Source organism: Erythrolamprus reginae, chromosome 2, assembly GCF_031021105.1.
Source record: "Erythrolamprus reginae isolate rEryReg1 chromosome 2, rEryReg1.hap1, whole genome shotgun sequence".
Classification (NCBI taxonomy): domain Eukaryota; kingdom Metazoa; phylum Chordata; class Lepidosauria; order Squamata; family Dipsadidae; genus Erythrolamprus; species Erythrolamprus reginae.
In genome coordinates, this window is record NC_091951.1 from 46,039,220 (window position 1) to 46,053,423 (window position 14,204).

At 41.0% G+C, this 14,204-nt stretch overlaps 1 protein-coding gene across 2 annotated transcripts in view; it reads right to left on the bottom strand.

Moving 5' to 3' along the window:
- ARIH2 (ariadne RBR E3 ubiquitin protein ligase 2) overlaps positions 1-14,204 on the bottom strand; it is a 45,322-nt gene that overhangs the window by 11,152 nt on the left and 19,966 nt on the right. For both annotated transcript variants that reach the window (XM_070738093.1, XM_070738094.1), the window contains exons 4-11: positions 13,062-13,125; positions 10,052-10,199; positions 9,466-9,587; positions 8,040-8,149; positions 6,623-6,740; positions 2,676-2,726; positions 2,527-2,548; positions 2,170-2,321 (exon numbers count right to left, since the gene is read on the bottom strand). In XM_070738093.1, coding sequence (XP_070594194.1) covers positions 2,170-2,321; positions 2,527-2,548; positions 2,676-2,726; positions 6,623-6,740; positions 8,040-8,149; positions 9,466-9,587; positions 10,052-10,199; positions 13,062-13,125 — 787 coding nt within the window. The remainder of the gene's footprint in view (positions 1-2,169; positions 2,322-2,526; positions 2,549-2,675; positions 2,727-6,622; positions 6,741-8,039; positions 8,150-9,465; positions 9,588-10,051; positions 10,200-13,061; positions 13,126-14,204) is intronic.

A 14,204-nucleotide genomic window follows, 5' to 3' on the forward strand; every position in this document is an offset into this window, starting at 1 on the left:
TATGTGGTATAATTGGCTAGTTCAATTACAGAGATGGAAAACAAAGGTCAACCAGACAAGGAAGCACACAGCTATGAATGGCAGCTCCCCTCGAATTCCTTCTTTCACTGCTCCAGATGACACTTATATGACACTTATCTTCCCATCCACACCTGCAAACCTCAAACTACATACCTGTTCTGGCATAATTACTGAACACAACTAGTAGTTGAGGAATGTAAACATATATCCATTGTAAGATAATATACAGAAAATAGTATAAGGGCAGACTAGATGGACCATGAGGTCTTTTTCTGCCGTCAGTCTTAGAAGCATAGAAGCATGTAAATGTCCTCGAGCTGACAAGAGTGGTGCCTTTTCTACTTGAGTTCTGGAAAGCTCTTAAAAACCTGGGTACCTCCACCTAAGAACGCCTCTACTTAAGAAATTTTCTAGATAAGAACCGGATGTTCAAGATTTTTTTGCCTCTTCTTAAGAATCATTTTCTACTTAAGAACCCGAGCCCAGAAAAATTCCCCAGGAAATTTAAGAGCGGCACGAAGGCCTGCCCAGTTTCCTGCCATTCCCCTTTAATCCCAGCCATCTCGGGCTTATCTGGAGCCTTTCGATGATGCTTAAGGAGGCTTTGGCAGTCCAGAGCGAATGTAGCACTTTTCTTTCTCTGGGTGTTTGAAGAGGGAATAAACCTATGCCGGCGCCCAGAGGAAAGAAATGCTCCATTTTGATTCCACTCCTCACCTTCTTCCTTCGGTAGCAACTGTCCTCCTCCTCTTCCTCCTCCCACCCAAATTCCGAGCTTTTATTTAAATAATTTATTATATAATGCGTGCAAACCTAATGGGTTTGCACACATTATTTGCTTTTACATTGATTCCTATGGGAAAAATTGCTTCTACTTACAAACTTTTCTACTTAAGAACCTGGTCACGGAACGAATTAAGTTCTTAAGTAGAGGTACCACTGCATGACTGTATTTGAGTAGAGGAGGGGGTGTTCTGTGTTGTTTGTAAGACTTAGTCTTGGCTGTCTGCTTAGTTTAATGTTTGATCTGTTTTATGGATTTTCCAGTTTTGCATGCTGCCCACAAAGAGATAGCTAGTAAATTTGAATAAAATAAAGGTAGTTGTGCAATCTACTGCATATTAGTAACAGCACTGTCATCTTTAAAAGATTATCTCAAATATCATTTAACTACATATGGAATATCTGGTCAGCTACGTAATTGTCCTTAGTGCTCTCTGAGCTTGGCTGTTGGCTTGACCCAACCAGGTAATATCATCAGTAAATGTGGGGTTTGCTCCTTGTTTACATACACGATCTTGCTCTGCCAGTTTTGGTAAGGGTGTAGTTCTCTCCTTGGTAGTTGTTTGATTAAGATATTGGTTAAATATTGTCTGATATTAATCCCAGCTTATCTGAGTGTGGAATGCTGGGTCATTAGGGAATCCCTAGATGCTTGGCATTCAGAAAATTCAGCCATTAATAGACACATACAGATAAACTACATTTACACTCCATTCAAAAGAACAGTAAAAAAACTAAGAAGGAACCAAAAGGAATGGACTGATTTGGTGAGGAGGATACTGACAAGACTATTTCTATTTACAGAACAAGATGAGAAATTATCTAATAGGCTCTTGAAGTTTCAGAAGCTCCTTCAGAATGGTTGCACCTCCCATTTTTTGGAGTATTTTTTTTAAAAAAATAGTGACATTCAGCTCACACAGCACTGAATTTCATCCATATATCTTATTTCTAAGAACCGAAACCAGAAATTCACCATTTTAAAATTGATTACACATATATGGATACAGTAAATGGTTTAAACATTTCTGTGGCAAGGAATACAAAGCTGAAAGACAGCAATTGTATTTTTATGAGAGGCGACATTTGAAAAGAAGCAATCCAATTTGAAAAGTGTAGCACTATTTCTGCTGGATCCCATAGAGAAAAAAAAAAGACCCCTCTTGTTACAAGAATTATCTAGGAAAACCTTTACGTCTTGAAAAATAAACTTGAGGATTCAGAAATACGTTTTGTAGTCGTCCTGTTATCACCGAATGCACTGCTTATCACATAGACCTGTTGACGTGAATCCTTGTGCCTCCACACAAGGCAGGATGCCCCGAGAGGTTTATAGTTAGCTTTGGCTAAGGAGACATTTCCTACCCTCTCAAAATAGAACAAGTACTTCTTGAGGGCCTCTCTGGCCTGTGCTTGCTGACTCTGATTTACAATGTCAGGATTCTCTTTGTACCGACTGCATTCATAGTATTCGCTGCCATGAGTCTTCCAGTCCCCTAGACACATCCAGCAAAAGTCTGCAAGAGATAAGAAGGCAAAAAAGCCAAGTTAATAGGAAAAAAACATCCATTTTACGGAAGCCTAGAGCAGTATACGGGTTGTGCTGAGCAGGCTACTGAGCGAGTCCCTTGGACCAGTAATCAAAGGGCCATAAATGCTTTAATGGAGCGACAAGATTAAGAATGTTTTCCGAGTCCAAAAAGGCAGTTGTTAACCACTTACCGTGCTTGCATTTGGAACATTGCTGGAGGAAAGACAGAGAGAGAGAGAGAGAAAAGAAGAGGTAGTTAACAAACTGCAAAGATTTAATTGAAAAAAAAATAAGATAACATTTGTAAGGTGATTTTTAAGCTTGTTTAGAAACTGCTCACCATGTGATTGCAGCCACCGTTCTTTTCAATACAGATATTGCACTTGGGACACTGAGAAGAAAACAAGAGAGTAACATGAGACATAACAAAAGTTCCCTCCATACTTCAGATGCTTTCCAGGTTTCCACTCCATTTGGCCTCCATTTGCCTTCTGCAATTGTGGAGTCTTCATTCTGCTCTTCGTAAGAAGACAGAAATTTGCCTTGTAAAGCAAACCACTAATCTATCATCAAGCTGTCTGAAATGGTGATGGCTTTCAAACAGGAGCCTTTCCTAGCACCACATGGAAGTGCCAACACTGAATCTGGGCCTTCTTCCACACAGAAAACATGTTCTATGATTCAGCTAAGAGCTTCCTTTTAAATTGTTTTGATTGTATCTACTTAATTAAATACAGTGGTACCTCGAGATACGAGTTTAATTCGTTCCGGACCTGGGCTCTTAAGTCGAGCAGCTCTTATCTCGAACGACTTTTCCCCATAGGAATTAATGTAAATAATTTTAATTGGTTCCAGCCCTCAAAAAACTCACAAAGTTAGTCTAAATTATGCAGAAAGACATGTTTTTAATGAAGAAATGTACATGTACATATAAATGAATAATGAAGTTTCTTTCACTTAACTTGTAAACTTTCTTAAACTTTTAAATTTACATATGTTCAACTTCTCTGCCACCCAATCCTGTAGGACAGAGGTCCCCAACCCTTTTTGCACCAGGGACCGGCTTTAAGCGATCAAGAGAGGAATGGGTGAATGAATGGACGGAGGGTGGGAAGGAAGGAAAGAGGGAAGGGACAGGAACAGAGGAAGGAAGCAAGGAAACTTATGAAAGGGGAGAGTAAGAGAGGAATGAGTGAAGGGAGGGAGGGAAGAAGGTGGGAAGGAGAAAGAAAAGAAGAAATAGAGGAAGGGAAGGTAAAAGAGAGAAAGAAAAAGAGCAAGAAAGAAAGCAAGAAAGAAAGAAAGAAAGGGGGAAGGGACAGGAACAGAGGAAGGAAGCAAGGAAACTTATGAAAGGGGAGAGTAAGAGAGGAATGAGTGAAGGGAGGGAGGGAGGGAGGGAAGAAGGTGGGAAGGAGAAAGAAAAGAAGAAATAGAGGAAGGGAAGGTAAAAGAGAGAAAGAAAAAGAGCAAGAAAGAAAGCTGCAAGCACCCCCCCGAGCCCCCCAGGCCGGCTGCAACCTTTTAAAACACGCGCGCCGCTTCGCAGCTATCTCCTGAAGCCGAACGCGGAAGTTAGCGTTTGGCTTCAGGAGACAGCTCCTTGGCGCTTGTATCTCGAATTTGGGCTTGTAAGTAGAACAAAAATATCTCTCCCCTCCCAGCTCTTATCTCGAGTTGCTCTTAAGTAGAGCAGCTCTTATGTCGGGGTTCCACTGTATAATATTTAATTTCAGGGCCATATTTTAATAAAGAATGAAAACGTTTCACTTGGGACATGCTGGGTTTTGAACCAGGCATTTTAACAGATTGGGGGGGGGGGGGAGGCTTTCTCTTCATGTTTTGTAATCCGTCCTATCCCAATCCATCCAATAAGTTTGCAATGTTCCTCTTTTGTTTGACGCCTGCTGTTTACTAATATTACAATCCAAATCCTTTTATTTTTTTAAAATGTAGTCTTCCCTTTCCAAAAAAATGGGTCTTCTAAGTTTCTCATTCTTTTAGTACACATGTTAGATTAGCATGGTATCAAATTGGCAGCCCACATTCAAATTTCCCCGCTACTGGTTCTGTGGGCGTGGCTTGGTGGTGAGAGTCATGTGACTGAGTGGACATGGCCAACTTGACATCACTCATGGCAAGGTGGGGTGGCACCACCCCACCAAGCCACGCCCACAGAACCGACAGAAAAGTTCAGCCAAGCCTCCTAGTATTCAACCTGACTGCGTCTCACCTCCTTCTCATGTTTGCTCTATGTATATGAGCCTGAGAAGGAGGAGAGAAGGAGAGAAGGAGTGCGTGAGAGGGGAGGGAAGGGACCACTCAGGGGTGCAATTTACCAGTTCTCCAAACAGCGCATAATCACCGCCACCAGTTGTATATAAAATCTGTCCGAACCTGTTGAATTTCACCCCTGGCCAGCCTACCCTGGCTCCGCCAAGGCAAAAAAAGTAACGATAACGTGACAAAATTGAGTTTGACACCAGTGTCTTAGATGATTCCTCTAATCTTACTTTTCTGCTCAGGATAACTATTCTTTTACTACCTTGGAAGGGGAGAAACATATGATCTAATGTTTTCTTTGGGAAGATGCAATACACTTAATAAACATATGAGCCAATGTATAATCAAGCAACCTGATTACATCCCATTGTGTCATTGACTATTAGCAACACAGATTTTCCAACACAGCACTTGTTCCCAAGTTGGTATATCAGGTCTTCCAATGTGTACTTATCACTCTTGTAACAGAGTCCATCCACATGGCTTCTGGTTAGAACTCATAATTATCTTTTTTCCCCCCTCTTCATCCTCTTTCCACGTTGGCTTTTGTTTATTTGGGAGAGAAGTGGCAAATAGTGAGATAAGTGGAGGGCAGAAGGGACGGAAGGAGGAATTCTTTGCAGGTTGTGCGCCAGTTATGCCTTTTCTGGACCAACAATTCCTACTCACAGTCGCTCATGCCCTATTCACTTCCCATCTTGACTATTGCAACGTGCTCTACATGGGGCTGCCCTTGAAAAGCATCCGGAAGCTCTGGTTGGTGCAAAATGCAGCAGCCCGCATGGTTTTGTGCAGACTCCGCTGGGCACATGCATCAACTCCGGGACCGCCTTCTGCCGCACGAATCCCAGCGACCAGTTAGGTCCCACAGAGTTGGCCTTCTCCGGGTCCCGTCAACTAAACAACGTCGTTTGGCGGGACCCAGGGGAAGAGCCTTCTCTGTGGCGGCCCCGGCCCTCTGGAACCAACTCCCCCCAGAGATTAGAATTGCCCCCACCCTCCTTGCCGTTCGTAAGCTCCTTAAACCCACCTCTGCCGCCAGGCATGGGGGAATTGAGACTTTCCCTCCCCCTAGGCTTATAAAATTTATGCATGGTATGTTAGTATGTATGATTGGTTTTTAAATTGGGGGTTTAAATTAACTTAAACTTAAATATTAGATTTGTTTACATTGTATTATTATTGCTGTGAGCCGCCCCGAGTCTGCGGAGAGGGGCGGCATACAAATCTGATTAATAATAATAATAATAATAATAATAATAATAATAATAATAATGATAACTCTCCTGCAGGAACTGCATTGGCTGCCAATTTGCTCCCAGGTCCAATTCCAGAAGCTGTTGTCACCTTTAAAGCCCTTCATTGCTTGAGACCAGGTTATCTGAGGGTCTCTTGCCAGTCACACCCACCCAACACATCCGAGCAGGGAAGCAGGGAATGTTGTGAGTTCCGAGGGAGATACACCTGGTAGGTCCCAGAAGGGATCCATGGTGACACCCTCTCTGGAGAATATCATTTCCCCAGAGATGAAAATGGTCCTCACTCTAATACCCTTCCAGAAGGTGCAGACCTGATTCTGCCAGCGGGCCTGGAGAACGCAGAGCGGGATGGAGCCCATTAAATGGCTCATTTGATCTGCTGTCGCCGGGGAGGGGAGAGGGGGATTTTTATTGTATTATACTATTGATTTATTTGATTTTTAAAAAAAATAGTGTTATTATTTTAAATGTGGATTTATATTCTGTAAGCCACCTTGAATCGCCAAGAGTGAATAGGCGGCAATATAAATTCAATACATTCAATCATGAAAGAAAGAAAGAAAGAAAGAAAGAAAGAAAGAAAGAAAGAAAGAAAGAAAGAAAGAAAGAAAGAAAGAAAGAAAGAAAGACAGACAGACTTCAGATATAGGACACATAATTCAATGACCAACCCTCCATAATAACCAAATAGAGATTTGTTTGAAACTATAGATACTTATAAGTGTTCCCTCTCCAGCACACTTACATCTTTAGTGTGAGCGCTGATGTAGTTAGCTGTTTCAGAGTCATCTGCACACTTAGTGAGCCATTTTCGGATGGTAGCACAATCTGTAGGAGCGTGGTACATCTGCCGACATTTGAAACTTAAGCAAAAATAAATTTATGTCCAGTTAAAAAAAAAAAATTACTTGTAAACAAATGCTATTTGAAAATGACAATGGCACCTGTACACAAAGCTTACATTCCTAATGCTTCTGCATAAAAACTGAGTGGAGTTGTTATATATCCCAGCCAATGGCAGAATTTAGAAGTCTAAAGTAATCTGAGGAATATTATCACAATATCAACACAAATAAATCCAGAGAAGGATGGCAGCCTTTTCATTGAAGGTCATGGAATATGATCTATCTCACTGGTCTAGAGTGGGCTAGCAGATAAGATATTTCTGATTGGCTGAAAGTCACCTGACTAGCTTCTTTGTCTAAGAAGATGTTAGATTTCCCCACTCCTAGTCCAGCGTCTTAAATGCTATACCAGACTGACAACTCCCTACATTTTTTTATTTCACTTGGAAAAAAAGCCAAAATAGAACAAAACCTCTACAGATGCTGGTGTTTAAATTAACATGGGACAATTTCCACTTTTTGTGTGTGTAGACCTTATATCTCCTTAGCTTTTAGAAATGGCAGTGAAATAGTGGGATCATCTAAAGCAGTTTACACAATCTATAGGCTACATATATCTCTCCAAATCATATTTACAACTACCAAATACTACTTTTACTACCCCTTCCCCATCACATTCAATCTCTTTTATTCTAGAAACTGGCATTTGCAGAATGGAGTTGATTTGTATAACCGCTGCTCATTCCTTGTAAAATTACTCAAGAGATTTATTAGTTCTTGTTGCACATTTGTTCTCACGAATTCTGTAATAATATAACACCTCTGTGACTTGTAATAGCAATTTACCTATTCACAGTTTAATCTTCAAAACAGTTAATCATTTGCCTGCTTCTTCAAGCCACATTAGACTCTCAAACCTATCTATACCCAAGGAGCTGGATGGCAAAGTCAACAGTTTGACAGTCACTTCTATCACTGCTGCATTTGTTTAGTTAGTTAGTTCATTTAGACTTATATACCGCTTCACAGTGCTTTACAGCCCGCTCTAAGCGATTTACAGAGAGTAAGTATATTGCCCCCAACAATCTGGGTCCTAATTTTACCGACCTTGGAAGGATGGAAGGCTGAGTCAACCTAGTGAGATTCGATCTGCCAAACTGCTGGCAGCCAATGATCAGCAGAAGTAGCTTGCAGTACTGCACTCCAACCACTGCACCACTGAGGCTCTTTAGGCTATTCCTCATTTGAAGGAGGTATTTTCTGTTCTTCCCATCTCTATCCTTTGTGTCCCTCAAATATACAATGTCCCTTTCTTACCAGAAAACCTCATTACAGCGATTGCACTGCACTCGGCGGGCTTTGGGCTCCTGTACTTGTATGACCATAGGACAGTCAGCGCCAGGACAGAGCTGCAGCTGGAAATGGCTCTGTGGGACAAACATTGTAAATCCGCTTTAAAAATTATTTTAGAGAACTAGCCAAAAAAACCCCCTGTATATGGTTTTAAGTGAAGTGGATTTTATTTTGGGAGGACCAATTGTTTTTTCCCCCACTGGAAAACATTTAAGAAGGAAGTCTTCACAGGAAAAGATATTTTTGAAATAAATATGTCCTTGGGGAGGGGAAGAACGTAAAACCAACCAACCAACCAACCAATCAACCAATCAACCAATCAATCAATCAAATCAATCAATCAAGGGAATAGACCAGTGATGGCGAACCTTTTCTGGTTCAAGTGCCAAAAGGGTGTGTGTGCGTGTGCTAGCATGTGCACATGGACCACACCCATTCCCTACTCCCCACGCATATGCCCTCTCCCCCACGCTGCCTCTGTGCATACGCACAATCCCCACGATGTCCCTGCACATGCGTGCAGGCCTCAATGAAGCCTGGGATGGTGAAAAAACGGCCAAACCGGAAGTTCAGAAAAACGGACTTCTGGTTTGCCGCTGTGCTTTTTTTCGCATTTCAGAGCCTTCAGGGAAGCTTCCTGAAGCCTTTGGAGTGCGAAAAACAGCACAATAGGAAACCGGAAGTCTGTTTTCTGAACTTTCAGTTTGCCCATTGGGCTGTTTTTCGCACTCTGGAGCTTCAGGAAGATTCCCTGAAGACTCTGGAGTGCAAAAAGAAGCACAACGGGCAAACTGGAAGTCTGTTTTTCTGAACTTCCGGTTTGCCCATTGCACTCTGGGGCTTCAGGGAAGCTTCCCTGAAAACTTCAGAGGGCGAAACCTCCTTCCCCAAGGCCAAAACTCAGCTGGCTAGTGCACGCATGTGCGCTGGAGCTAACATGTGTGCCCCCTCCAATATGGTTCCATGTGCCATCCTAGGAGTAGACTATTCTGCTTTCCATTGAGAAAGAGACTCTTCCACCAAACCGTTGCTGCTACCAAAAATAAGGATCTCTCAAAGCGGGGAATTATTGGAAAAGCCAATGAAACTTTTTAAGGACGTGCATGATGTAGTCTTAAGCTCACAGGTACACAGCTTACAGACAATTCACAGAAATTGATCTGGGGTTAGAAACATAGAAGACTGACGGCAGAAAAAGACCTCATGGTCCATCTAGTCTGCCCTAATACTATTTCCTGTATTTTATCTTACAATGGATATATGTTTATCCCAAGCATGTTTAAATTCAGTTACTGTGGATTTAAACATGCCTGGGATAAACATATATCCATTGTTATTTCCTTAATGCAAAAAATAGGGAGTGTTGCACATAAAATGATACAAATGATACCTCAATGTAGTCCCTGAAGAGGTAGCGTCTGTATTTATCTTTCAGCTCCTCACTAGGTAGCAGTGGAAACACAAAATCTTCTGGGGTCCGAAGCAAACAATCCTGAGCCATGCAGGAGACACCTAGTTTTTTTAAAAAAAAGGCAAAATGGCTATTGTCAAAAACAGAGACCTGAATGACAGTAAAGGCCATTATTCATTTAAAAAAAAGATATTCAAATCTCTGTTATCCGACTTCACAGAATTTTGGGAAAGCTGGCTCTGAAAAAGACTACTGTCAGAAGTGTTCAGCAATGGGAAACATTGCCCCTCTGAAAAAGAATTCAGTGGGAATAGTCCATTCAAAGAAGGTAGGATTTAAAATTCTGGGAGACAATCCAAAGGGCCAAGAGACAGCTGTTGTCTATCTCACAAGCCAAGGTAAGATCTGCTGCTTCCAAAAGAAGACTTAAAAAGAATGCAAGACGTTCCTCCTTGGAACTGCTCCATTTCTAGGATTATGGGAAGATTTGCCAGCAGCAGAAAGCAATAGGTAGAGGTACCAGTCTACCCTAAAAGAGCCAAATGACCCATTGCTTTGCACTTACCAACTCCCACTCCATCTTTGACAAGTACGGTACAATGCTGCTCCCAACAGCTGCGGCAAAACTGATGCTGACAGGCTAGAGATAATAGGTTTTCCTTCCGAACCAACTGCATGCAAACTGCACAGTGCTGGGAGGAATGTACCGTGGCCTGTTTGAGAGAGAGAGAGAGACTGGAATTATTGGTAAAGAAGTGCAATTATAATTGCCTGTTTAAATAAAAGTAAATGCCTTTAAATGTTAATATAAGAAGAGCCACGCTGAATCAGACCAAAGCCCATCGAGTCCATCATTCTATGTCACACAGTGGCCCACCAATTGTCCATGGGGATCTTGAGCCGAAAGAGAAGGCAAGACCCTCCCTTTCCCTCGACCCCCAACAAATGGTACCCAAGGGAATGCTGCCTGCCTCAACCAACATAGAGGCGGCACATGGACATCCATTTCAATAACCACCGATATACTTGGCATCCATGAATCTGTCTAATCCTGCCTTGAAGCTATCCAAGTTGACAGCTGTCACGACCTCTTCTGGAAGTGAGTTCCATAAACCCTCTGGGTGAAGAAATACTTCCCTTTATTTGTCCTCACTTTCTTACCTATTAGATCTAGGGAGTGCCCCCTCGTCCTGGTATTGTGTGGTAGAGAAAAGATTTTTTCTCTATCCCCCTTTTCTATCCCATGCATGATTTTATACATTTCAATCAAGTCACCCCTTAAACACCGTCTTTCAAGGCTGAAGAGACCAAGGCGTTGCAACCTGGTTTCATAAGGGAGATGCTCCATTCCCTTGATCATTCTTGTTGCCCTTTTTTGCATCTTTTCCAGTTCCATTATATCCTTCTTGAGGTGCGGTGACCAGAACTGTACACAGTACTCCAAGTGTGGTCTCACCATCGATTTGTACAGAGGCAATACAACATATTGGGTAAAAAAGCTGTGACTTATTGTGAGATTTCAAATTCAGCTCTGTTTCATGGTCAAGAATGAGCACTTCCTTCGTTGTGTTACGTGCATACCACAATAGCTACACAAAGGACATTAAAGGGGCTACTCCCCTCATCAGCTTCATTTCAAACTGGACAACTCCCACTGAAGAAGAAACTGCAGCATGCATAGACCAGGAAGGCAGCTCCACAACTTTGCTAAATCAAGATAAAGTTGATGACACTTCTATTAACTTTACGAAGATTACCATATTTTTGGACTATAAGATGCACCGAAGTTTCAAAGAGGTAAGTAAGGAAAAAAGTTTTTGTTCTCCCCAGCCCCCAGGAGCACTCTGCAGGCCTCCCAACCCCTCTGTGTGTTCCGTTTTTCGCAAAAAATGGACCCATTTTCACCTGTTTTTGCGAATAACAGGGCACGCAGAGGGTTTGGAAAGCATGCAAAGTGCTCCTGGGGGCTGGAGGAAGGCAAAAATGCTGGGTTTTTTGTGAAAAATGACCAATTTTTCACTTTTTTCTTTTTTAAAAATGGGGTGCACAGAGGGTTTGGAATGCCTGCAGAGTATTCCTGGGAAAAAGGAAAAAACACTAATGGCCCAATTTTTGCTTGGTTTTTTTTTTTAATGGCACATACCAGTTTCCCTATTCCCTATTTGCTTGTGGGAGGCAGGGAACATATGAAATTGTGATCATGTAACCATGGCTTGATGCCACATCATAATCACAAGTTGAGGATGCTAGGATAAAGACAATCCATAACTATCGGTCATTCTGTACCATTGTAAGTTTGAACAGTTCCTGAATGAGTGGCCATTAAACAAGGTTGACCTGTATACAGTACTGTATATAATAGATACAATGGTAGGAAGCTGATTTACAATCAACAGTGACACCTATACAAATTCACATCTCTTATCAACAGCAATAATTCCAGACATACAAGCAAGATTTTCATTTAATGAGATGAATCACTACTAATTTGTAATATAGATAATATACTATTATCACAGCAATTATGTTTTCCCATTTCAAAAACTTTGAAAACAGTCTTTTAAATTGCACAATTCTATTTAGAATACAATGGAAATACAAAAATGCTTTGAGCAGGAAGTATCTGCTCAAATAAGATTGTAATCAATCTTATTTGGAATAAAGAATAACAGCTTAGCACATTTGAATTACATGTATTCAAAATATTTATTTAATAAACGTATGGACTACCTACGTCACTAACCGTAGTGACTCTTTTTAATATATTTTTATTGTGAATTTTCAAAAATTTTAAGAACACATAATAACAATAAGATAAACACATGTAACAAGAAAACAAAACAAAACAAAATTAAAACGGTACAGTATAATACAAATAATACAAGTAACGTACAAAGAAAAAAACATGTTACGTTATTATTAAGATTTTACTAATATTTGGTTCCTTGACATCAGTGTAATATTAATGTTCGTAGATTTATAGATTTTTTTCTTTTTTCAAGCCATGTATACAGTTTCTCCCATATGATATATATCTCTTTCTTTTATTCATTACATAATCCTAGAGTGAGCTTACTCATTTCTGCGCATTCCAGTATTTTGTTAATTACCGTTGTTTCGGAGGGCATGTACAGTATTCATTCTTCCATTTTTGTGCAATTGCTAATCTAGCAGCTGTTATTATGGGCATAATTAAGTAATAATACGTTTTGGATTGTTTTCCTCTTATTATTCCCAGTAAGTATATCTCCGGTTTTAATTCCAGATTATAATCTAATATTTTATTTTTCCAAGTTTGTATCATGGTCCAGAATCTTTTGCTTTTGGGGCACGTCCACCAAAGATGGTAGTATGTCCCAAATTTTTTTTTTTTACATTTCCAGCAGTTTGGATCTAAGATTGGGTAAATTTTGGCTAATTTTGCTGGGGCATAGTACCACCTGTAAAATAATTTATAAAGATTTTCCTTGTATGCTGTCGATAATGTCATTATCGACTTTAACCAGAGTGACTCTTGGCGGCTTATAAATGCTATGTTTTAAATACCAAGTACCTTAGAAAATCTGTTTACTCACGTGTTTGAATGAGGCAGGCTGAACCCTTGCTTCCACTAGCAATTGAACTGAATTAGACGTGTGCCTGAGAGCCAGAAAAAAATTAAACTTTAGACAGAGAAAGGGCCACACCTGTGAAATTAATGATCTTAAATCAATAAATAATAAACTTTTTCTGACAAAGCCAGTCCATGGAGGTTAGCAAAAATATTATTAATAATAAAATCTAATGCAAATAACCAATATCATAAAACAGTGATGGAGGCTGAAAGCGTACGCGCGTGCACTATTGTGTGTGTGCACGTGCCCACACCCATAATTCAATGCCCCCCATGCGCCCCACTCCGTATGTATGTGCATGTGACACCGCCCGCAATGCCCCACCCCTGCGCACACGTGCATGACCCTCTCCTGCTCCCTGAGTTCCGGTGGGCCCAATAGGCCTATTTTTCGACCTCCCCAGACTCCAGAGGCTTCCCTGGTGCATGGGGAGAGCGAAAATGGCCTCTCCCACCTCCCTGGAGGCCTTCCGGAGGCCACAAACGCCTTCCCAGAGCTTCCCCGCAAACCGAAAATTAGCGCTGAAGCTAGGCTAAGGCAACAGCTCGCGTGCCGCCAGATATGACTCTGCATGCCACCTGTGGCACATGGGCCATAGGTTCACCATCAGAGTCATAAAGTAACTATAATAGTAAATTTAAAGAAACATACATAAAAATATAGACATTGGCATAAAACGCTGTTGGATAAACATTACAAAAACGGGTTACTGTTAAATTTAGTCAGAGAAGCAGGTTGAACTCTGGAGAACGGAATTCCAAAATTCCAAATTGTAGCTTTTGGAATGTACCATACTGGGGCAATCATTCATTTAAGTAACTAGGTCTCAACTATATGAACCTAACTTGGAAACCTATGGAAAACTAGAACAAATAAGAGCAGGACTGTATTTTTTGCTTTCATCTGAAGCATAGAATAGAAATGTGGCCTCTGCCTTCTGTATCTACCTGCAATGTTGGGGTTTTCTTCTAAGGTACTGCCACCAACACATATTACATCTATTTTAAAACAGATCATCAACCCATGGATTGGACACTTCCAAAAAATGAGATCAGCTGAAGAATCACATGAAATTGGATATACTGTAATCTTAAACACAAGCTC